The 27,134-nt window shown below is 33.6% G+C and overlaps 2 protein-coding genes across 3 annotated transcripts in view; one reads left to right on the plus strand and one right to left on the minus strand.

The window, feature by feature from the left end:
* Positions 1 to 16,095, plus strand: part of LOC116769527 (max dimerization protein 1-like) — a 118,172-nt gene extending 102,077 nt beyond the window's left edge. For both annotated transcript variants that reach the window (XM_032660650.2, XM_032660651.2), the window contains exons 5-7: positions 2,865 to 3,078; positions 12,852 to 12,997; positions 13,281 to 16,095. In XM_032660650.2, coding sequence (XP_032516541.1) covers positions 2,865 to 3,078; positions 12,852 to 12,997 — 360 coding nt within the window. In that variant the 3' untranslated portion in view covers positions 13,281 to 16,095. The remainder of the gene's footprint in view (positions 1 to 2,864; positions 3,079 to 12,851; positions 12,998 to 13,280) is intronic.
* Positions 16,096 to 21,757: 5,662 nt separating this feature from the next.
* On the minus strand, positions 21,758 to 24,940 carry LOC116769570 (uncharacterized). The gene is made up of 7 exons (XM_032660705.2): positions 24,692 to 24,940; positions 24,474 to 24,592; positions 24,310 to 24,390; positions 23,862 to 23,970; positions 23,554 to 23,621; positions 23,176 to 23,299; positions 21,758 to 22,969 (listed from the first exon to the last, which is right to left on the minus strand). Exons 1-7 carry the CDS (start codon positions 24,717 to 24,719, stop codon positions 22,827 to 22,829), a joined length of 672 nt encoding a protein of 223 aa, XP_032516596.1. The 5' UTR covers positions 24,720 to 24,940; the 3' UTR covers positions 21,758 to 22,826.
* Between the last annotated feature and the right edge of the window lie 2,194 nt (positions 24,941 to 27,134).

Genomic DNA, 27,134 nt, shown 5'->3' on the forward strand with positions numbered 1-27,134 from the left:
CCGAGAAGGGTTAGGAAAGTAACTGCTATGAAGTAAAAGATCCTATTATAATATATTCGATGTGTATATACCTTTGTCTCGAACTGCAAGTAGAGCATAAATCAGGTTTCTTAACTAACACCTACATAGTGTCATTAAAAACTATGAAATTCACTTTGTAGACTCGTTATTCCAGATCAGCACTGCAACGACAATTACTTCTGGGTAGACCGTGTAACGCGTATACAATCAATCCTCTATATATTAGCGGTGAGATAATTTAACTTGGATAAATAATATCAATCAAAATGATTATATTTTAATAAAGCCTTATCTCAACATCAGACGGTAACATCAAAGGAATTTAAGGGCGTGATACACTTTCGTTTATCCATAGTAAATAGTATTGCCAATGAAATTTTGTTATACGGAATTTATAAAAGCAAATTAGGTATTTTAGCATTTTTTTACCGTTGGTTTAAGTCATAAAGGAGATGAAAGTGGACCGCCGGAGACTGAAATTTTAAAATAGAAAAATATTGTGATAAAGTTTCTTTTAGGGAAAATAATAAGCAGACAAATATGTATTTTATATTTTTGTTTAAAGTAGAGCTACGAGCAGGTTCTGTGATTGGGTAAAGATAGAATTGTCCATCACTGAGCCTCATAAATAAAATGATTGAGATACTCACTTTATACAGGACCTCCATTATGTTGAAGAATGATTTTAATATACATAATCTATATATATATATATATATATATATATTACCATCCTGCGTTGTTTTAAAACAACGCCCAACTAAATACCAGTCCCTCATTGTACATTTCATAATCATGTTTTTTACGTCCTACAGGAGAAAATGAGCGTTACAAGATATTAAAAAAAAAAATCAATAAGTATATGTACTTGCCCTCCAGAAAATTCCTGAATATAATTAACTATTTTTATATGTAGCTCATTTTCGAAAATTTTATATATATATTTAGAAGAAATTAAAAAATAAAAACTTAGATTGAGTGGATTCATTTTAATTCATATTATGGATGTAGATTGAAAAACTTGGAATAACCAATTAATATACAGAGGATTTGCATTTGATCGTACCGACGTTTGAGTTTAGTCCGATTTGAACACAAACCTTTCTTTTATCTTTTCGCTTATCATATTAATCGAGAGCACTACTTCAATTATATGACGAGTTCTGTTCTGGTAAGTGAAGGATTTAATATTATCGTGACGTCATTAAAGCAACCATTACATGAGGAGTGGCACATTATTTTTTCATTTTCCCAAAAATAATTCTCGGAGAGGACAAAATAGAGGCAGGATGGAAATGCGTCGTGGCAGATTTATGGGGGGATATTTCATCCCGTCCGCTCAGCCTCCGCCCAATAACCCCCCTCCCCCTCGATAGGGCGATTGCACACTATATTAATGTAGTATCAATATGTTTTATATTCCGTGAATTAAAAACATAGTTTCAGACATAATTCTATCTCCTACATCTGGTGCATTTAAATGTATTTATATTTGTTTGTTCGAATGAAATTGCTGGATGTTAAATAATGCCGGTAAATTGTATCGTGTAAGATATATTTCAGATTTCGTGAAACATATTGAAATATAACCAGTTGAAAACATTCACTTATTATTTATTTTGAGATGCTTAAAATATTCTCTTCGTTAATTTTGTCCACTAAAAGCATTTTTGTGTGCACCGAGCTGGTGATATTTATCTTTCCGATATTGTGTTATTTGTTAAACTACATTTTGTTTATTCCAGGTAATATTTATGACGTCTTTGTTAGGTATCGGTGGATTGTATCCCCCCAAGGTCCCCCATCGACCCCCGACCCCAGACTAAATTGGCCCCGTAAGAAATTTATTAGGTATTCTATCAAAACTACAATCCCATTAGCGATTTGTCACGTGATTTCTCTCCATATTGTTTTTATCGTTTCAATAAACAGAATAATTTTGGATTAAAATTGATCTGATGTTCCCATCACGAACTGAAACTTTTTCGTTATCTGATCAGAATAATGGATTTTAACTTTAAAATCCTTCGAATAATTCGGGCTTTGGCTCAGTTATGATTTCTGTTCAACATATTTGTCAATACAATTTAAAAACTTATAATATGTATATATATTATATTCCATGTTTATATATATATTATTTTCATGTTTCGTTAGAGGTGTATTGATCATATATTTCTATGTGAGCACATTTCTCGCCAGTGGCCGGTCGTTCGGAAAAAAGTGTATCGAAACTCCTTCGCTCGCGTCATGTCTGCCGAGACTTCGTTTTTTATATTTTTGCATATAAATGCATTGTCTGCTATCGACTTTCGAATGAGAAGAAAAAAAAATTGAATGAAAATTATAACTTGTCTGTATTAATAACGGTTTGAGCTATTTCACACTAAACTTGATAACCAATAATATATTTGTTTTATTTAAAAGATATTATTAAAATAACCTCGTCAATTAGTCTATAGTAAGGCTCTATTATCTTAAACGTTCGCTAAAATCACACTTCGAAACGGACCTGAAGGATTTAGTCAAAGAAAATTATAAGTACGTTTGTGTTTGAAGGTTCTCCGTTCTTGAATTAAGATGAATCTGAAAACTGAGAGTGAATTTAACCGATATCGATTAACGAGTCAGCTCTTCAGATATATTATATGTACGGATATATCCTTGAAACCTGATTGGATTTTAAATGATATACCTGTTAATAATATAGTATTTACATTTGCTTACTTGAGCTGGTTTTATCAATACTATTTATGAAATTTTCAGCTTGACTTCTTTAACAACAGCTCCACTGAACTTTGTTATGAAATAATCAAAAGTTTATAAAACAATAATGTTTGCAGAACTTAGAAGAACGGGAGAAGCGACATTCGAGTCATAAGGAGCAATTGGCGAGGGAGCAGCGTTATCTCCGACGGAGGCTGGCTCAGCTTCGGACGAGCAGAGATGTTAGAATTGATAACAGCATGCATGCTACCAGAGCTGACTCGCTGTCCTCATTGGAGTCTTCTTCCGGAGTCTCCACGGAGAGGTCGCCGTCCAGCGTCTCAGAGAGCGGTGAGTCACAGTTTGTTTGTACAAATGAACACCAGCACCATCAGTCTAGACTTTTTTTATGAGCAAGATGGCAAACGAGCAGACGGCCTACTTGACGGGCAGTAGTCACCGTACCCCATGGACATCCTGCAACATAAGGGATGTTACAGATGCGTTGCCGACCTTGATTGTTGAGGAAGAGAAATGGGTTGGAATAAGGAAATGTCAGGAAAGGGTGAGAAACGGCAACCGGCTCTCTCACTCATTTGACGAAACGCAGCCATTAAAGGCTACTTCACGCCGATCCTCTGTGAGAGGGTGGTAGTTCCCCGGTCGAACCGATCCATGTTCGAGCTGTAGTGACTGACCACGGCTAGACTCTACCACCTTAAAAATGACTCTACATGATAGCCTACGACTAAGCCTACTTCTCCCCCAATCTCTACCTCAACGCTTATGCCTTCCAAATTCAAAAGATCCTGTCACTCTGACCAGGCCCTTGGTTCATTTAGTGGACGATCTAACTTCATTGCGTTTATTATACGTGAATGTGACTTGTTCATATTGAACTGGTCGCGCTGTCCTGTGTCCTGTTTAAGTGAAATATACTGAACAGCGTTTGATGAAACTTTCAGTGATGCAATTTAAACGGCAGAATAAAATACAGATAATAAAAATCCGTGTAGTCGATGTCGTGTTTGGTATCAAGATTCGTATAACTTTTGCCCACATCATCATCCTGTACGAATTTACGCAATTTCTCTAAACCCAATTCCGAAACCCACACTTAATCGCGTGCATAAACTAGTAACTAAATTAATCCTTGCGGATGCAAAGCCCTTTGTCCATCTGATGTGATTTAATCGTACGCTCGCCTCTAAAACCATTTCATAGCCAAATTTCAAGTAACACCAATTAAACATTCCTGCTATCTGAATGCCATAAAGGGCTAAACAATTGTCAGTGTCGGTGGAATGCGAAACAATACATAATGGCCGAATGTCACATTTCATTGTTATCATACACTGCCTTGCTCACAAAGGATCCATAGGCTTGGACCAGGATTGACTCGGCCGCTTAGTGGCTGCGGTTTTAAGTTTGATATTAAATGAGAAGATATATATTCTTCTTGAATAGAATATTTTTTACGTAAGTAATAGTATATTTACAAGAAGGATAGACGGTAACTGTGTTCTAGTTATAAATTTAATAGTGTAGGTGAGAAATATTTAAAAAATCATTAATACGTATGATAGTTTTATCAAGTATATTATAGCAATACATGTCACTGATTTAAATGATCTTAATTAATTGACTTAGTTTTAATAATGACTTAAATTCACTTAAATATTTTATATATAATATGCTCTCTAGCCATTAATGGTCAGTAAACAATTCGTATCACCATCTAATACGTTAAATCCCGCGACTTTAGTCCCAAAAGATCTTATTGAGGACACAGTTGGATACTTTGTACTCGACCTCTGGTATTGTTTAACTTTGTCCGTTAAATTATTTAACTGTCTTTGATTAAACCTCGCAATACTTTGAATGTTTTTCATATGTATATGTAGTAACAAACATAATGCTGGTTTTGGATAAAAATACAGTTTTCAAAATTAATTGATAGTTTTTCTCGAGTTTGGTCAATCAAACAATATCACTTATAGCTATGAAATAAATATTAAAGTATATATAAGAAAAAAACAGTTTAAACTCAAAGAACAATATTAAATTTTGGGCGATATAGATTAATAATAACTAAAATCACAATCGCAAAGTTCAGAGGGGGAACAACATTGTTTTGATACAAAAATATTTCATCGTCACGTGTCATAAATACCGAAAAACAATATGAGAGACGTCTGACGCACAGATATCTACAACATTTTATATGGTGATGCGGGCCTCGTAAAAAAAAATATTTGCATCTCTATTGTATAGGGAAAGCTAGCCATAAACTTAATAGGCCTTTTAGTAACGGCTCTTCGACTATATTGTTTAAGATTTACATTGAATGAAAGGAAAATATAACAAAAAAAATAAAATTATACGTCTTTTAATATAAAGCGTCACGATGTTTTGTTATTTTTTTTTAATTAATTAATGAAAAAACTCAGCAGGAGATAACTTCTAGCTTAGAGATATCAAGTGTCAGTTGATAAAGATGAAATTTATAATGAAAATAATATTAAAGATTCCGTACGAATTCACAGAAGGCGGTGGTCAGTTTATCATTATAATTCTATTTATAAATTATTAGGTTTAGGGAAATGAATGGAGGAACGAACTTAATTTTGCCGTTTGTAAACTATGTCCCCGTATAATGATATAAGTCGCGTTCACTTCACTGAGCGCATCTAAGTTTGCCGTTGATCACATAAAGATATTGTTTGTGACGTCATTACAAACTTACGATCCATGTATTTTTCTTTACATATGCTATTTGTATTTTTCGTAACTGGTGATTCTAAATCAATGAGAAGTTTCTTCTAGAATTTTTTCCCATTTAAAAGTCCAAAATAACTTGAAGAGCCTTAAAATAGTCATCTTTGGATAAAATTTTTTGGGAAGTTTGATTTACACTATTCCATTGGCAAGCACCACATATAAGAAAATAAATCCTTCAATAGTTCTATGTACTAAAGATTCCCATAATTCCGGTTACTTCAAAGTAATCAAAACGTCCAATAAAATGTATTAATAAAGTAGGCGTAGTAAAATCTGAAAGAGGCTTATATAGGGTTACCGCCACCCTGCCTGTTTGTCCTTATCTTGACGGATAAACAAAAAAAAAATGCTACAAATTCCGTTTTTACTGATTGAGTTACGGAACAGCCCTGGAAATATTAAAAAAAATTCCATCTGGTGGATGTTTGATGGACCATTTACAAGCTAATGGCCGTTATTTTAAGGAAGATTTAGGCTGACTTAATTTCGCCCAAAAACGCAAGCTACACATTTTTTTAAATGCGTCTCGTAACAGCTAACAATCACTCCCATGATATTTGATCTCTGGAGATGCTGAGATTGAACATTATCTTAATTGATTTACTATAATCAAACAGAATGTTAACCTGATTTCATCCCAGTTCAATAAATCCGGTAATTTGTTTATTATCTATTAATAAACAATTTCAGATACGTATCGACGATAATTCAATTAATACTTTTTACGTAATCAGTTCGGAACAGTTCTATTTTGGATAAAATTACATGACATTGTCAATAGATGTCGCTACCATGTCTGTTTTATTTATGAGCACATTATTATTTTTTCTCAAAATTAAAATCCCGAATAATAAACTAACGAACTCATGGATAGTAACTAGTGAAACAAGTCAGTCATTTACCGCATTGCGTTGTCGTTAGTGAAAATTTACATAACCAGTGACGATACCTCCTATGGACATTAATTATTAAAACAAAAAATACATTTCAAATTAAACCACGCCATCAGTTTTAAAACAAACACGTGGAAACCCTGTCTTTACACACAATTAATACCAGAATATACGTAGTACATATTACGTGGACTATTAAAGACAATCCTGGAAACAAAATTTCCGAAAAGGCAACAGAAGTCTTTCACACGGAAACGTAAACATTGCTTATAGATTAGGCCAGGCGGTGATAAGCCTTCCGTGTTCGTCTGTTATCAGGATTAGGGGTTTGTGGGGGTCTGCGGGGGTTGCCGGGGGTTGTCGGGGCTTGCTAATTGCTGCAACTATCCAACTTTAATTATAGCAAGCGGTAGGTTACCCCGGTAGCTGTTCTGCGTTTTAAATTGTTCGAGATTTCGAGCATTATGTAACTTTCAACTGTTACATACGGCCATTTACATTTTAAAGTCTTGCTGCGCGCCTTATATGACTTCACCCCTTTGAAGTGTCTTTGGTAGCGAGCTTTATATGCGTGCAACCCTTCAGTCACTCGTACCGTAGCTCACTATTTCCACACAATAATCTATTACAAGCAAAAGCAACAAGGCGTTATCAAATATTTTGTTAAACGCTGACGGAGCGGTTTGGCATTTTGCATAATAATCATTTTTAGGCATAAAATTCAGCTGACAGAAGCCCTATCGTGCATGCACGCTTCAGAGACGATTAAAAATAACGAAAACAAAAATGAAATATTCGTTTGTAAAACTGAGACGTTTGGTTTAAAAATCGATATTCCGTTTGGAGCTCGATGTTTTTCGCTCCTTGTTGTGCCTAATATTAATTTTATAGTATTTATTAAAGATGGAGCATTGAGAGCTTCAGAATTATGGTATTTTTTTATATAAAGTTGAACCTTGGAATCTCATCAAAGTTAAGGGATTAAGGTCATTTTTAATGTTTATGTCTGATCAGTGAATTCCTATATAACTATCTCTTTCAGGACCACAAGGTCGCAAGTCACACAGCCTAACGTTGATCTTATGGCTCAGTGAAAACCACGTCCACACAAATCATAGACGTTTCTGAACACTTCCCTATTTTTTTATCACCCCTCGTTACCATCCAACGGTTACATGTAGAATCTAATTTGCCTTCCAATTTGAACGGAATTCAATTTCTCTACGCGTCAAGTGTCTTATGAGATTCAAATTTTAGCGAAATTACCTTCTGCCTTTTTCGATTTCCTATCGATGTCATCCGCGACAGCTTTATACGACTGTAAGAGAACCGCGGAACATTATTATCAAGAATGGTACAAACTTTGATCGCCAGTTATCATTCATTAGATAGTAAACTTTAATATAGCGTAATAAGATTGAATTTCATAATATCATTCTGTATCAAAGCGCAAAGTTGGACCTAAATCTCTTTCAACGTCAGCCAGTTTACTTTCAATAACGATTCACTTAGGCTATTGTTTCGCCAGACTAATAAATCCTAGCATCTCCCATTTGCCAGAGGTTATAGTATATTAAATATGCGAAAAGGACTATTATTTTTACCGACGGATCATTTTAATTTCAATGACAGAAACTTATTTAGAATTAACGATTGGATAGCTTTACGTACTTTTATCAGATTTTGCCAATACCTTCTATACAAAATAGTAGCACATATATATCACAATACATTACTTACTGTTAAAATTGTCACAAACAGTGTAATGGAAAGTAATTCTAGCAATCAATAACATTTTCCCTACTGCAGTAAATCATTTTCAGTAGGTAAAGAACTTGCGACAAATGTTCTTTCAACTGTGAATAGATAATGTTACTCAATACGACTCACATTCATTATTTACATAACCAGCTGGTTGACAACAATCGGCGTGTGATAAAATTTGTTAGACAAAATGAGATAAATAAGATACCCAGTGATTAATATATAGTTTGTGATGGGGACTAGCAATGGACACTAATGATCGTTAACAGTGGCAAACTATTTAGCAAAATGATCGCACATTAAATAATATCTATGTATATTTGACTTGATTTTTTTATTACGATCCATCAGCAACGAGTTATAAAACTTAATTCTCCATAACCGTATAGCCCCGGACGCATGAGAGCCCTAAATTGTCGGCTAGAGATTTATTAGTACTTTTCCGTGGCAGGTGACGTCGATTTGCCGCCGACTGCCGGCCGAAAGTGTTCCATAAATAATTCACCAACACCCGTAAATATTTTACATGTTGTCTAAAACAGGACTCCGAAGAAAAGCAATCATTTTATATATATATATTTCAGAAAGTTAAACATAATCACTATCTCAACTTCTGTTTCATTACACTAACTAATTTCTTTACGTTGCCATAAATTTATTTAATTTCAATGTTGGTTATTGTGTATTTAGATAGTTCAAATTAATCCGCATCTCCGCGAACCGCTCTCGTCCCGGTATAATCCTAACTTATTAAGAACTTTGAATGTATTAACGCTGAATTATTAATGGTAGTATCAAATTTCGGTAGTAGTTATAAGGAGTGCTCAGCGGAGCGACTTAACGCTAAACGAGATGTTCCGATCATTGCCAACTTAGATTGTTTGTGCTTCACATATGAATGTATATATAATTGAATTTGACTTTGAATATAACGGGAAGGATTATGATACCACTTCTGGGAGTTTTGCTCGGATGAACAGGAAACAGAAAGGATTACTCTGTCATCGAGTCACCGACAAATGTATATTGAATTCTCGTCCGGGAATTGAACTGAGATCAGTTAATCTAGTTACGACTCTCGAAAACGCTATGTGCTTTTATCTTATGGAGGGAATATTGCGATTTAATTTTATTATATTTATCGTAACATTTTTGTTAGTTTATATGTAATTCTTTTATATCAACGAAGTCTGACCTATAGACCGGTGAGGCAACAGAATTTACTAACAATAAATCAATGTCTATTATAATATAAGGATCGCTATATATCGATTATTAATTTTCTGTGTAAACCTAACCCCATTAGTTAACCGATGGCAAAAAAAAACCTCAAGGCATTACCTCGCTCAACATGAAACTAGACCGACATTTAATACAATATTAATTCTTAATTTTAAGCACGTCACGTTTATTATTTTTATATAATAGAAATCGTATAAAAACTATATTTTTTTTTAACGAACACACGGCCATGAATGAAGTCCTCAGTAACGCATTCACGAGAGCAAAACACAAAACAAAGTCCCGTTTCCAATTTGCAGCGGATATGTGGATGTTCAATTTAAATGATGCCCGTGTATGAGAAGGTTTTGCATTCAAAGACACAACATAATTCCGAATGCGAGGGTAGTTGGGACTTGGTACTACCCTCCGACTAATTATTACACAAACTGAGACCAGCGTTGGATTGCAATGGCGCCGTTCGCACCAATTTCCTGCAATACATGTTAAATGGCCGCCAATCGCCACCCCGACTCCCCCCACGCCACCCACTCGGCCGCTTCTGTGATTGGTTGAAATATATTTTGTATATCAAAAAGGAAATCATTTCGTAAAATAAAATATGAATGTTACATTTAATCTAGTCACAAAATTTTTACATCGTATTTTGTTTTTAGGTCCCTAGGATTTAGGACAGAAAAAGTATTTTTTCATATCTATATCTCTCTTAGAAATCAGTGAGGTATATTTAAGAAAAATATTATTGTATACTCGTCTTGTAAATTCTACATAAACATATTATAAATGTTAACGAGTTTATCTTATTTATATTAGTTCTGTAATAACTTTTCGTGGTACTAAAATACCAGCTTTTATGCCGTAGTTTGATTGTTACAATGGAATTTCAATTTCAACTATTCACTAATTTGTCGAAATCTAATATAAGATGTTCCTCTTTGGTAGTAACCACAGAGTAACAACTCCCTTTATTCAAATAACAAACACCCGCTCGTAGACAAATCGGATTATATGAGCATAATTCGACGAAGTGCACTCCGACTTCCAACAGCGAATTATTGTATAACTATTCGGAGCATTCCGTGTATGAATTTTATTAACTGTACATTAATTCGTGGAGAATCTACCGCTGTATTAATACTGAGGTTATTGAATCGCTTCCATCACTAGCTGACCGCATATAGGTATCCGGTTCAATAAAGCGCGGGGAAACCTTCACCGGTTTTCAGTTTCCCAACACTATTTCAGCAGAAAATTTATTTCCGGCAGATATTGAATAGAAGTGCGCTCGCTTCTAGTCTATTAAAGTATTAAATTCTGATATATTTGATGGAAAATACATCGAAGCCGGGGTTATTGTGATGCGAAGCTTAAAAAAACACAATTAATTATATTTCGTTAAATTAAATCTATCATATGTGACGGTTATGTAAAGTATCGCTTTTTGATGGAATCATATCATTTAATAATCTGTAGTAAAATTACCTAAATCTAAAATGGTTAATTTATATATATGTAGACAAATTTTTGAATAAACACACACGTCCATAAATAGAGAAATAGTTACAATAAAAGTATCCGTGTATTATATTCTATAGAAGGAATCATTTGTATTCACTGCATCAAAAATGACTGGAACTTTCACATTGCACAGAACAAAGAATGTCGCGTTTGTGGAAATTTATATAAATTTGAATGGTGACACTGAATATTGTAATGTACTTCGGCTGATACGATGTCTTTGTCGGGTCGCAGTTCGTCACAAGTAAACATGCATGGAACATTTCAATAATATTCTCATATAAATTCGTTCTCGAAACACAAACAGATAAAGGAAATTGCATGTCCCTGAAATAGAATCTACGTGTGCAGCAAAACGACATGTAATAAAAAATATTAGTAAAAATACGGCTGCAGCCCTCAGGTGATGGAGTAACTTTAGGCCGTAGAAAACACGCATCGCTCCGAGTGAATGGCATACGTTGAGACTAAAACATTGTGAAGTTTCCTCAACTCAATCATGAACTGCCGATAGCAGGAAAGTCACATCCACAGCGAATTACGGACAGGGACGGGTGCTTGAAAATTTTGTTGTATTTATGTTCTCAATTCTTATTGAATATTATTCGGACGTTGTTTGTTTAAATCGCAAAAGTTTGTTCAAAACGATGATACAGTATCTGCGAGTAGTATATTTGTTCCAAGGATTTGAATAAACTAAGTTGTATCTCATTTTTTTTAACAAACACTACGTTGGGTGTCGTGCAGATGACATTTCCATTTCAGTGGTAAATATCACAGTTGAGGAGAAGTTTTAGGGCGTAGAACTCACATCAGAGCATACGATGAAGAAAAAATTAAAAATCGTCTCATAAGAAAATTAAAAGCAACATCGGATGTGATTTTACACCAAAGCTCGTATAATGTATACGATCCCTCGAATACCTATATCCTAAGACCAGAGCACAAGACGATTATTTATAATATAAGTAAAAATAAAGCAGAATTTCTAACTAAAGCTGAATGTTGAAGGACTTATTTTATAATAGCTCGGTATATAGCAAAGTTCACGGGCGACTTGCCATCAAGTCATCTATGGATGCAGTGGATATTTCTACATCTTCAACGAGACATGTTCTCACGGACCGCTGGATAAACGGGTCAACGCAATTTCGCAGTTTGGTCAACGACGGCGCTCTGATATCGACTTTTATTAAAAATATTTACACAAGAAACTAACAAACACATTCGGAATTAAAACGTCCAGTTTGGCGTCAGAGCGTCTTACTTCTATTTCCACGTGTACTACATCTGATCTCGGTCTTCAATTACACATTATTTGCTCAACTTAATAATCGTATTACAATCATCACCCAAGCAAAATATTATCAAATATGATTCTGCAATAAAAACCTCATTCAGGATCGCATTGACATGACTATAAGCTAACATCTGAAACGAATCTCAGACAGCACACACTGTCACGCAGGCTATATTCCTATATTCCCTAGGGATCAAGTTATCGATTCCATCATGTTGGGAAGTATATGGGCGGGTACGTTAGCGTTGTAGTCTAGATTTATGTAGATAATCTGTAGAACATTCAATAGATATACCATAAATCTTTGATGGAATTTATACTACGCGATGAATGGATTAAGAAGGATTTGAACTCACCGGCCGTTAATGGCCTTTGTTTGAATCTAGTTCTGCTTGTTTTTTTCCCTTTGAAATTCCATTTCGCTCTTTCTGCTTAATGGATATCTAATTAATGTGATCTACTGTTGGTACATCGCTCTCATTGTGTTCGCATTGGCTCCAGGCCGAGTTTTAAAATCACTATACACAATACAATTTGTTCCTACGTTAATGCGATCAACTTTGTATTTTCTGTTAAACAAGTAAAAAGGTTTTACGTGTATTTATATAGTCTGTATTTCGTTTCAGATGAGGTTGACGTAATAGGTTATACGTCAAACCAAAGTGACAGCGAGTCGCTGGTGTCGGGGCACAGCGGAGACAGCGGGGTGAGAGTCGGCTCAGGAAGGCGTACGAGGCGCAAACATCGCGCGCCAAGATATACTAGGGTTTAGGTGAGTGCAAGCAAGTTTTTATTAAAGAACTAAATCAAAAATTTCAAGGTTTTAGGTGCATAAAGGTTTTAGAACAAAATAAAATCAATTCAATTAGTTAATGTAAGGCCTCCATCCGAGCGAGATCTTTCCATTACAACAATAATTTGTATGTAAAATAAAAAACTATTATTTGAGTAAGGATCGATTAATTTCTTACTGTTGGTTATATATATTTGGTATTGTTCACTCTAACATAATATTTGTTAAGTTAGTGAAAATTAATGATCACCTTTTGTTCCAGGCGAGCGTTGCGCGGCGCGCGCCTCCGCGTCACACAACAGACGGATAGTAGGACATTTTGTTAATACTGTATTGATGGACGGTCGTGTTCTAAGTGCGGGACGGAAGTTTTAAAGTCCCGAGTGCAAGGAAACTGCGCCCGCGCCGCAACCACTCGCCTCACGAACCGAGTACAAAATTGCCAAAAAAAAATTTTATATATTTCCTCTTCTACGCTTTAGACTCGTTCGGTGTTCATCACAAAGGCGTACCAACGCCCCCCCCCCCCAATCTCATTTTAAATATTTCTTCTCATTACTCAATATTTATGCTTCATTGGAGCCGTTCAAATACTTTAGGTCCTTATTGTTAAATTTCCACGAAACGCCGAAGGCGAATGTTGTACAGATATCAATATTATATTTTGTATATAATTTTATTTTTATTTTATTTTTTTCTTGTATAAATTAATCAAATAGATTTAGATCTGGGCGCGTCTACTGTCTACCGACCGCTTCGAAATTATACTTATATTATTTAATTCGAGAACCATTCTATGGTGACACTTTAAAAATGTTTAAGTTGTAAAAAATGTTAACAAGTCGGTATCGGGAGCGGCGTCAATGCCGGCCGGACCCTCTGTTAGAATAACGCTAACTCAATCGATGTATACGCTGAATAAAATATAAAAAATATTAACACATTCGGTCAGAGTCAAAGTCCAATACAGACTAAAACAAATCTATCTATCGCATAAAGTAATTTATTAAATTCTGAACACTTTTTGAAAGCTGGCGTAATAGCGTAAACATCGGCGGAGTCTCAAACAAAGCGTGCGCTCACTAACATCGTATTGTTAAGTATTAATGAAAGTCTATGATCTCACTCTGGCCCCGCGCGAGCAACCGACCGCCCTCCCACAGGCCAGTTCAGCAGCGGCGGTCGTCTGCCAGATACAATATCCGCTGCGGGTCGACTGCTCGCGCGGCATGTCATGTACGCCGACGATCACATACCAAAAATAATATATATGTAACGAGACGAGAGCCGGACAATACATACCTTGTCGCCGACGACGCTGGCGGACATCTAGAGGAATACACGATATATTTTTGTTATGAACTATTGTATTAATAATAAATTGTTGATTCATTTTACGATGTATGTTTGGATGCACTCGGAGGCCGCTCGGACGACATCCCAGCCGCGGCCGCACTGAATGTGTTTCTCATTATTTGGATTCATTGATTTTGTAAATTGTTTTAGGTATGTTATTATAAGTATAGTTGTAAATGTATGATTATTGAAATGACAGTCTGATCTCTTAAGATAATGCGTCACGGCATCGCGATGCTCGTGTGAAGTCTGAAGTCGGAACGCTGTCGCGTTTCGATTCGCGCCATTGTGACCGTTCGTTTGACACTGACATTTGTATTGCCCTGTTTTATATTTTTCAGAGATTTATTGTACAATTTTCACTTGTTATGATTATTTATTACTGAAACTTTTGTAAATTATTTTTATAAGTTAAATACTCGGTTTTATTTATTTATCGGTTTCGAAGATTTCTAGTCGGAAAGATATATATTTTAAAATTTTGTATACAACGGTATCACTTCGGCACGGTTTTCTCGAGTGATTCGATGTGCCCCCATGCTTGTTTGAATCACTTATATACGAAGCTTATGGCGCTAACTCTGTGACAGAATACTAAGGCCAGTATCAAATACCACGACGGTCGTGCAATCACTAGCGTTAAATACTAAACAGCCTTAGCGGCGTCATATCCTGCCTCAACATATTAAACATTGGATTTTATTTAATGTATCACAAATTATATTTTATTTATTATAGGACAGTGCTTTATCGATTCTTCGTTGTAACGTACCTACCGGTGTTTTGCTTTCGCATATCTGTCGACAATACTTGACCCCCGACCATATCCTTAGCGAGGTCTCGCTCATGTTTTTTATTTACGACCGAGTGTACAAGGGTAGAAGCGGCGACGGGACGCTTAAAGAGTACAAATTCTGTATAAGCCCCTACTTGAGTGTTAATTCTAAACATTAATTTTAATCACGAAACAGGGAGAAGGTATCGTCAGAGTACGAAGCTAGTATTTAAGCGCGCGGGCGACAGTCGTCTGGGGTGCAGCTCTGCCTTTGGTGTTGTCTCTTCCTTAACTAAATTATCTGTATCCTATTGCTACAGTGACTTTTTTTGCGATATCTTCCGTCTCTTCTTCTCGTAGATATACCGATCGCGTAGAGCGTGTTGTAATACAGGTATATCACTGTAACGATAGGGTATTAGAGACGATGCGTCGCACTGTACGCGCGCGCATCTCATTAGATAAGAAAGTGTTATTAGAAACAAATTGCAATAAACAATAAACAGCCGTCCGCCCTCTGCCGCCGCTCCGCGACCAACCCAACTTAGTCGTTGTAAATTTTAGTCCGGCGTTGTATAACACTGATTGTAAATATTTGGAGCAAATTTTTTATACAAAATTCATAGATATATTCTTGGACCAAGTTGACGGAGGAGCGGCGGGAGTCGCCGGGGCCAGCGTGGCTCACGCTCAGTGTTTCCGAACGCATCGCCGTTTTACGTCAAATTGACAGACGTCAAATGTGTACGATGCTTCAAGAAATTGACTGGCGTTGGCAGCACGCATTGTTCGTCGTCTGATAGTAGAGGCAAACGTTAGGTACTATTGTGACTACTGCTAATGTGAATTGGCAGCATTATTCTATGTAATTGACGAAAAGCACATATAATTTACTATATGTAAAAAAAAAGTTATAGAATTAATTTAATAAAATTATAAATAAAAACGTGTGGTATTATTATTAAACCTTGTGACATTTTCGATGGGTATTGCAAGAGATTTCATTCCACTGGAAGGACTATCAAATGAAATGATTATCTTAAGTATTGTACTATATCTGCGCAAAAAGATATTAACATCAGAAACAAATTGTATTAAGTATCCCAACTGTAATGTAACTTTAAGTGTAATTAAATAAGTAACATTAAAAAAGTGATGGAGGTCTGATCAGAGATTTTGATGCAATATTTATTAATATATAAGTACTAAATTCAAATAAATATGAAGTCAAATAAATATCATACAAAACATCTGTAAGCATCAGAATTGTTCGAGGTACAGTTCAGACTTGATTTTTAATGTTCAGCGTTACTTCCAGTTATGTCCTACAAAATGGCTGAAGCCAGAATTTATAGGTTTCAAATACAAGTTGATACATAACAGTGGAGTGCATACCATAGATGAAAATAAGCACTGCTTACCCTACCCATACAACAACTAAACCTACATTGCTTACTTCTTCCTTAGATACTTTTAATGATACATTACGCAATACGAATGTTTACCGACATTTAATTTGTCATTAGATCCATGATGTGGTAAAATTGTTAAAAGTGCTAGCGTACAAACTAACATTTTCGATTTGCCGCTGCTAGCGGCTGAACCTTCCCAGCCTAAGAGGCCGTAAGCACAACTACTCTGCGCTTATATTTCATACAAATAATCTCAATGACGATCTACAAATCTCGTGTTGTAAGCAGAAGATTTTTGCATGTGTGTGTGTGCAAAACCTATGCATGTGCTAGCGTTCGAGAGGCACTGCTTCCTTAACCCTACTCGTTTGAAAATTCACAGTAACTGTCATATGAAAAGCGACTATTCAATTTGTTGGTATACTGTTCTATTATTTTGTTTTTACCATTTTGTTATTATTGTCTTTCCAAGATCAAGTGAATATGTTTTAATTGAATATGCATTTTCGAAAAGAGCACGTGTTGGAGATTTTGTTTAATACGTTTTTTTATATCAATGTGTCGTAAATGCTTATAATTAAGATCGAAAACAGCACATCTCTGGTATTAATTCTATTATAAACGTCATCGTCTGTTCATAAACAATTTCGAAAACGACACAACTCTGAGAGATGTGCCCTTTTCGAACTTTTTGATTTAGAAGTACGACCGTTATATCTCTCTCTCTCTCTCTTTTTGGTATGTCGTAATACAACCAAATATTGCGTCAGTCATTGTTTTACCAGCAGTTAGCTAACACGTCACGTTGTGCTTTTACAATGAGTTCTTATGATTCCGACAGTGAAATTCCGAAAAAAAAAGAAAGGTGTTACAAATACTGAGAAGTATAAACATGTTGTCATTAAAACTTCTAAAATCAAAGGTTTACCTCATTTAAACCATAAAGGGAAACGAGTACCAGGATGACAAACAGGAGTGAGTTGCCGATGCCCCCTAAAATGTTTTGAGAAAATGTCTGAAGACGATATGGATAGCTTGATTGAACGAATCAACTCTTTTCGGACAAAAAACGAACAAGATATATATCTTCAAGGCATGATGGAGTTATTTGTACCTAAAGACGCCTCAAAACCAACCGAGGATCAGACTAAGATAACACCTAAAATGATTTCCTGCAAATATTTTATCGACATTGGCAGGGAAAGAAAAAAGGTTTGTAAATCTGCGTTCGTAAGTTTACATGGAATAACCGTTAAAAGATGTCTACGTTTGGCAGAACTAAAGAAACAAAATAAAATACCACAAGACCTGAGAGGCAAAGCAAAAGGTTCAAGAAGTAATGTTATTCCTGGTGAATATTGCACTAAAATTCACGAATTCATAGATAATTTTAATAAGAAGGAAATCCATTATTCTAACAATGTTACAAAACAATATTTGTCATCCTCTTTAAATATCAAAAAAATACATGACATGTTTTTGAGCCGGTTCCCTGAAATGACAGACAAAATGAACTATCAGTTTTTTCGACAATATTTTCATCGAAATTTTGACTTGTCAATTGATTGACCACAAATCGACGTTTGCAGTAAGTGCGAAGAACTGACTGTTCAAATAAGGGATCCTCATTTAAATGATGGCGCTGAGAGAACAGCTGCTGCAGAATTAATAGTGCACAAGCGTCGTGCAAGCAAATTTTATAAAAAAATTAAGGAAATACAAGAAAAATGTGGCAGTGATGAAACGGTTTTAGGATTGTCTTTCGACTATATGCAAAATTTACCTTTGCCTACTCTGCCTGTTCAAGATTTTTTTTATTATAGACAACTTTGCTATACGAATTCTGTATACATAACATGAAGACTGGCAAAGGAACATTTTTTTCTTATCATGAAGGACAAGCTTTGAAAGGTCCAAACGAAGTGTCGAGTTTCTTGGATAATTATATCAATAAATAATGATCCAAATATATTTTCCCGTCCGAGGCCATTCATTTAATGACTGCGTAAGAAATTTTTCTGTTGTCAAAAGGAAAATAAGACGCGAAGATCGGGTGTTCAGTCATGATCAATATATTGATCTGATTATAAAATCAAGCAATAACGCGAAATTTAACGTGGAAAAAGTCAATACAGAAGACATTAAGAAATGGGCTCAAATAAATTTTAAAGCCAAACCTTTATCGTTGAGAAGTTACGGAAAAGCTGTACCGAAAAATCAAAAAGTTACTTTTCAAGTATCGACTTGTTATGAATTTGTTTTTGACCCAAGTAAAAACCTGGTGAAGGAATCGCAAAAAACTATATAGATAGTGACATTTCCCAAGAAGTTTACATTCTTTCAAAAGTAAAAGATACTTGTAATAGCTAACCTAACCAAGTTAATTTAGCTCACAGTGGCAAAGTACCTATAAATCATCTAAAAATTGCTGACGTTTCAAAAGTGAAACAATGCTTACGGGCAGAATTTTTAGAATTTTATGAAGAAATTCTACAATGGCCAACTACTACCCAAAGAGAGCCTGCAGAAGAAGATTTTTAATTAAAATTCATTCCTCATCATTAATATTAATAATATGTTTAATTTTAGATTCCAGAAATGAAAATTACATATATTTCAAATGTTTTTTTTTTCTATTTATTGTACTCAAGTCAGTAAATTTTGAAAAGGGCACATCTCACAAATATAAAGTATCTAATAACACATTGATATTTAATAAAAAATAAATCAATTAAGCATTTTTCGAAAGATAATTAACATCAAAATATAACTCAATACTCACTTTTAAAATTACTGCACTAGTTGAAAAATAACCACTTTTTTTTTTTCAATTCCTAAACATTTTAAATTTTCAGAGATGTGCCCTTTTCGAAATTGCATATTCAATTAAGTTATGAGTAGATTTATGAACGAATTATGGAAAATTATAGCTGTGAGCTCTGTAATGGTGATGTGTATTTAACGAAATTAATTACGAGTATATTTTCAATTATCGTTTGATTTTTGGGAATTACAAAGGGAAGTTGTGTGACCAGTTTAGTTGTAACTAAAAAAAAAGGTTATGATTCTCGTTTATGTTGTCCCACCTTTTATATAAAAAGTTGTTTATGATCATAATTATTTGAACTTTAACCAACTCAAAAAATTAAAAAGATCCGATTATAACAAGCACTATAGTGTATTCAACAGGCTGTGATGAATATCAGCTATAACTGAGCAGTAAAATTGCATTTTTTTCTGCTATTTAGTACACGGAAGTAAACATAGATGGCGCTAAAAAGTACAAATTAAACTTTTTTTTAAATCCATAGTTAGCTCATAACACTTATTGACTTTGATGGCATGGTCTTTAGGAAAGTTGGTTTCCTAAGGAACCGTAAGCTCTATTGACACAACGCTCTTTAGAATTCGCGAATACAGCAATATGTCTGGTCTAAACGTTGACCTACAAATATCGTCTGTGATTTTATATTGTTTCTCATACGTATCTATACGTTTCTATAAATACTTAAAAAAATATGAATAAATTAATTTTTTATACAAATACTACAGTAAATAAGATGAAAGTATCTTTTGACAATATTAAATGATAGTCCATCCAGTAAAAATAAATCAATTCTTTGCTTGTCTATTCTCGTATTTCTTTCTGTTAAAACCATTTCTATTATATATAACAAGAGCGACCTTGGCAAAATATTCCACGATTCCTGTACGAATGAGGCGATAGAAAAAAAAACACTTTTAAATACATCATACACTTTAATTCGGGATGAAATGAAAACTACTGTCAATTTAATTATTTATTTCCCATAGAATGTATCAGTAACATCGACCAGCGATGAACGAACTTATATTGAAAACAAAGATCTAAAAAGGATATCAAAATAATAATAGATTATTATATCATGACATTAGTAAAATTCATTAACATTTTTCTATTTGACCTGATTATTTCATACAAATATCAGTATAAGACAAATACTGATTTTGTCTCCAAAGACTTCTGATCCATTAAACGGCTTCCAAATCAGAAATTAATTATAATTCAAGATAATATCTCACACCGCCACAAATGATGGCACAAATGACATTTAATTCTAATAATCACTAACACCTAGATAAAAAAAAGTGAAACAGATTATACAATTGTTATATTATTAACGGATTATTCTATACAATTTTATCCTAGATTTGTGCTTTGAACATCTACTTATAGAGTTAACGAATAAATATAAGTTAAATTTTATTATAACAATTAAAATAATAATAATAAAACTATCTAATACAAAACAAATTCTATTTTAACATTTTAAAACAGCTTTGACTATAAAGTTGCAACATTAATCTAAACTTTGGTCAATTTAAAGTTATTTATTAAAAAAAAAAAACAAACAAAAAGTATTAATATAAGAGAAAAAATAAATATTTATTTAAGTTTAATTTCGATTATTATCCACAACAATATTATATATAATAATTTAATATACATAATCCTCTGATATTAAACTTAATGATATAAAGAATTTAAAATTAATATATTTTATATACAAATTAAATACACAGAACATATGTTACCGTAGATTTATAAATGACAACATTATTTAAGGCGAAGGTGCATTACTGCCTTTACAGATAAACTAAAAGTTAAGGGCAAAATATATTTACCGGCTTGGCTAAGATAGCTTTGATTTATAATTTTCACCCAAAATTATTATCCTAAATAACTAAGTACCTCTAAGTAATACTAAGATGAGCATTTGGTTTTTTTCTTGGTTATTTGTTAATTTTTCGGTTATTTGGTTATTTTATTAACTACAATTTTATTACTATTCACTTAATATAAGTACTACGTTAAAATACTCTTAGGAGAAATTCAATTCCATTCTGACGCTAGACTAATTTATTTAATAATTTAATATCAACGATTTAAACCTAAAGCGTTTAAAATGATTAATTTTTTTGTGAAACTTAATTGAAATATCAAAAGAACGAAATTAAAGTTGTTTTTTATCATGTGCTTGATATTATTATGACTTGGTAACATTTTGGTAAGTCATTACGTAAGGTAATGCCGACAGGTAAATATTTGGTAATAATCAGGTATTTTTTTTTGGAATATTGTTCCAAATAAGATTGTTTAAATTTTATTTTGGTCACATTCAGAAGCACTACTAAATAAATAAGTAAGTAAATTTTCATCAATAACAATTCCGATTAGACATTTGATTTGAATTATACCAAAAAGAAAATTAATTATTTTAATTCACTTTTCAAAATGCTTCAGTTAATTTAATTTTTTTTTTGAGAAATTTATCATAATATAATATAGCTTAAATTGAAGTTCAAATAGAAAATATGGGGTGAAAATCACATCTTAATAGCAAGATTGAATCTGCAACCAACGGTATATAGAATTGAAGTTGTTTAACCACTGAGCTATCGTGCCTTGCCTAATGAATCCACTGACTCTACTAGAAAAGATTACATACTCAAACCCTACTCATATTGAAGAATTTTCCAATCTATTATTTATATTGATATTCTAATATAAATAACCCAAATGTATGTGATATCGTTATGAGACTGCTGTCATATGTATGTTATATACAACAAACATATAATATAATTGACAAAGATATTTCAAATAATTTTCTTTTGAAGCAGTTTCAAGAGTTAATTAATTTCAGGCGTTACAACTGAATAACATAATGCAGTAAGATACAACCCTTCATGTATTCACGACTATTGAAGCCAAAGCAAATCTATATATAACTATGCTAAATTTAAATTACACTATGAAACTAGCTAATAGCATCATCGAAAGAGATTTACAAAGATAGTATAACACAGTATAGTAAATAAGGTAGGATAATAATAATTGTGACACTGAAATATGTACATATACATAAATATTTGACATAATCGACTAGATAAGAAAAATAATTATTTTTTAACGAATATTTGACAAGTAGCTCACAAATAAATTCTTAACTTAGTGTATACGAGAAGCTATAATAGCTTAAGGTAAATGAAAATCATTCTCATTCTTAACTAGCCATCGATTATCATGATCTGTAATCATCGTAACAAGAATCCCACAATCCTGTGTTGCAAGGATCCAACAATCCCATGTTGCAAGGATCCAATAACCTTTCATTTCAAGAATCCAACAATCCTTCACAGCAAGACTCCAAAATCTCTTCAAAAGTATTGTTGCTAAAAGCAAGAATCATGCAACACCTGTAACCAGCCCATGTGTGTAATGTTACTTATCATTCTGTACGAGCTGTATGCTGTCGTCTCCTCTCCTGTTGGTGCGTCTCAGGGGCTTAGGATGTTGTAACATTGTGAACCTGTCCGACTGCTGTGTTGGCTTCTTACTAAGGGCGATACGAAGGTGACTTTCACCTGGAAATATATTGACATGGTCTGATTATGACAAAACATTTTTCATATTAAATCTATGACAAATTTAGAGTATACATATATATATATTTATATGTTACAGCAAAATTATTTTCATTATGATTAAAAGAAAGGCTTTTGAATGGAATCTTACTTATTTTTTATTATTTTATTTTGTGTTTATACATTAAGATATATATTTTATTTACCTGGTAGTGATAATGGTCTACCACAGATAGTGACATCATGAGATCTTGGGGACACCGAACGAGATGACCTCGGCCGACTCGAAGCAGGTTTGATGTCTTCCTTGTTCCGATGTGGGGAACGATCCTGATTTTTATATTATTCATTATTTACATATAAAATATCCATTTAAAACCAGTACAATAAATTATCAGTTAGAGTAAAAATCAAAATCTATTACCACAATAGTGCAATAATTCGATAACTATTAGGAATCGTAAGGAGATAAGCGTTTTATTATCAAAGCAGTGAAACCATGCATTACTGATTTTATTAAGAAAAGATTATATTGTCAGTTAACTATTATAAGGCTAACTATAGCAATGCATAAAGTTAGTAACCTGCGGTACACTATAAGCCACGGCGTCGGTGAAGTCAAACGCGCTTGCCGCTCGATATGAGATGTTATCTTGAAGATAATTGTTAGTATTATTAATGGTACATGTATATATATATATATTGAGAGTGAGTAGAGAAATGAGTTTTTATGCACAATTTATTACAGTATTATATTAAAAATATATATTTTAACTTCATATTCGAGTTATTTGTAGTAAAGTGTATAATTTCAATGCATATATTCATTTATGTTATATATTGTAGTGGTAAGCAGAGATGAATGTTAATGTATTGGTAAGTATTTTGATACCGTGAGGCCAACAGCTGGTCGGTGGTGGAGATCTTATCAAATGTTCGTGAACCTCTTTAAGAGTGATCGGATCGTCTTCTACAAAGTCTAGCGACGTACTTCCAAACTCCTGGAAAATTATTACAAAATCTTCAATATCATAATGTAATATTTACATACTGATAGCGGTTTAGACTGTTTTATTAGGTCTGCCACACTTTTAGTTTTATTATGAAAGTTCTATGTTATACCTCTGAGGGACAAATAACAAAACTGATATATAAATATTGATAAAGAACAACAAAACTATCCTTTTTTTTAATATTTATGTCAGGAATAAAACATTCATAATGTATAGAAAATACATGTATTTGCACAACTAACTAACTCTGAATGTCTGTATGATAAAAATAATTTTTCAAATAAGTTTTACTTTATTGTAAATATTAATAAAAACTTATATATTTACCTGTGACATTAATATCGTGTCGTCAGACTCACAAGTCTCTGCATGACTTTCTATCAAACTCTCTCGACTCGCCATCACTTGCTGGAATGATTGCATAAACAAACATTATTTAACATCGTTATATGTGTGTGCTCTTTAATAATCATAAGACGTAGTAATTTAACCTGTAAATAAGGGTTGTCCTGGCGAGATAATCTGAGGGCTTCCATGTCTTGTGCGATGTTTCTGGTGCGGCCAGGGGTTAATAACACAGCGGGTGATCCGCCCAGAGTATGAGGCATGACTGAAAACAAGCGGTCAGTTTAAACAAGAATTCACTTCTTTATATAATTTGTATATTAATGGATGCACTTTTAATTGTAGTAAAAACTATTTCACTTGCCAGAGAGAGAATCGTTACTGGCCTGCATACTCCGCGAAATGATTATTGATATATGGATAAATGAAACTCATAAATTATCCATAGAATATGTTTTAAATTATTTGGTGTAACTACACGATATATGACTCATATTATTATATTATTATTTTAATGTATTTTTATTTTACGACTAGCTGTTTTGTGATATTAAAGTCTTTAGTATACTTAGTATTAACTAAGTAGGTATGCGAAAACTAATTAGGTAGGTACCGTGACTGCTTTTGACAGTTGACATCTGACAGCTTTCATTAAATTAAAATTCATAGATAATTATTTATTCCAGGAATTTACCTGGTAACTTGTAATGATAATTATTCCGTATTTGACTTTCCTATTTTTATTTATGAAAATTCCTACCCTTGACTTTTTGTACCCTACTGTTGTGGCAAGAAAAATCATATGCAAGGAAAAACATATCAGGGCGCCGAAAAGTCAAAGAATTTAAGCCATTGCGGTTTGTGGACCTTATTGCTCTCAACAACGATGATTTTTATGGTAAAACCATGACAATGGCTATATCGAAAAATCGCAGGATATTTGCCATTATACAATTTCACACACGCAAGTAACCCAATAATACAAAACTTTCAATTTTTTTTTATGTTTATGAATATGAGGACATCGGATAACGCATTGTATGAGATTGTATGGAGGCCAATGAAAATTCTCTGGAGAAACGGACCAATACTAAAATCGACTTGAGGACGAAAAATAAATGCACATACATTCCTCAAAAAATGATTAATTTCCGCGACATTTTTAATAGCTTGTATTTCCTCAGCCAACATATAAAACATCACACTGTCATAGCAATCTATGTTATTACATATTATTATATGTATTATATGTAGGACATTCAATGAAGGTGGCTCAATTAAGCAAGCGCGGGACTAGTAGCGAATTGTTTTGAAGTAGCTTTTGGTCTGCTGTAGGTGGATGGCCACTTAAATATATTCATAGTAGCAACTTTCAGTAGAAACCATGTGTGGTTGTGTAACTTAAGCTTCGCATGGAGTTTGATGCCAACTTGGAATTAGGATACCGAACTCATGAAAATCGTACAGTATATAGTCTAAAAATTACTCTGATAGCAAGCAATCGGATTAAGTGTTATGGTTGAACGATTCTGTATAGTTATTTACCCTTCTTGCTGCACATTCGACGAAACTTTTACACACGCGTGAGCTGAAAATAACAAAATACTTTTTTTTAACAAAAGCAGAATTTCCACATTGAAAGCTAGACTTCTTGCCTTCTTGACAGCACATACGGAAGGCATTGTGTATTATACGATTAATAAGACCGCGGACTGTTGATGGAGTTTCTACTTCGTAATTAGAAGTAGGATTTGTCTTAAGCAATTGGCATTAAAGTTCAGATTATTCATATTTGGCACTGTTTTAAGACTGACCTAAGTCATCTTTTGCCTAACACAAGGTTGGTGAATCAATATTCAGTAGTTCTTGCCGATTATCTGGATACGTATCTGCTAAAAATTCTAGCTAAGTAGGTACTTTGTAGCATCTAGAAGCCAGCATCGAAACTTTTTTTTACCCATCCCAGCTCAAAGTTGAATATATAAGCTGATGTTTCTCTCCGGCAGAATATTTATCGAACCATCTTGTCAATAAACACCTTGTCATCTTGTCAAAAACATCTTGTCAAAAAATCGTTGGAAATATAACATTTCATTGCTTCACCAACTCTATTTACAACTGCGTTCACAAACATCGAAAGACCAATGATTTAGACCTGAATGCACTCCAGTGTTGACATTCAGATTTAGACAGTGAGCGTTTACGAATAGTTTAATAAAATCTTGTCTACAGTCTTATGCACCAAACGTATATGCCTATTTTCCCTAGAACCCAAAATTTTAAAGGAAGAAAAGTTTTGCAAAGAACGAAGTACACGAAGACGGAAAATTTCAATATATTTCTTACAAAACACTAGTAAGACAATTGTAATCGTAATGAATTTGAAGTTACCAAAAAAATTCCAACTATTGATAACTCACTATATTCTGAATGATAAGAAAATGTTTTAAATAAATACTCGACTGCTCTAAAACGTCTCCAGAGGAACGACAGCACTGAGGAAAATTAACGCAAAATAATATATAAGTAATGCTTCATATTAACATTCTCGTCCCAAACAGGAACGCGTTAACGAGAAGCCCGTTTGCAATTCGCATTAATATTAAATACCAAATACCTCATTGTGTCACGCGCGTGAACACCGAGCACCTGACCAATAAGAATAACTTCCGGTGAATATTTTTAACCAAGCTATTATAGCTTCCGTTGTACGCTATTACGAAAAAATTTTAAAACAATTCCTTGTCCTATATAAAAAAAAACATCTTCAACAAGGATAAATAATAAAAAAAATAAAACTATTCTCA

Source organism: Danaus plexippus, chromosome 14 (genome assembly GCF_018135715.1).
Source record: "Danaus plexippus chromosome 14, MEX_DaPlex, whole genome shotgun sequence".
In the NCBI taxonomy this organism is placed as follows: Eukaryota; Metazoa; Arthropoda; class Insecta; order Lepidoptera; family Nymphalidae; genus Danaus; species Danaus plexippus.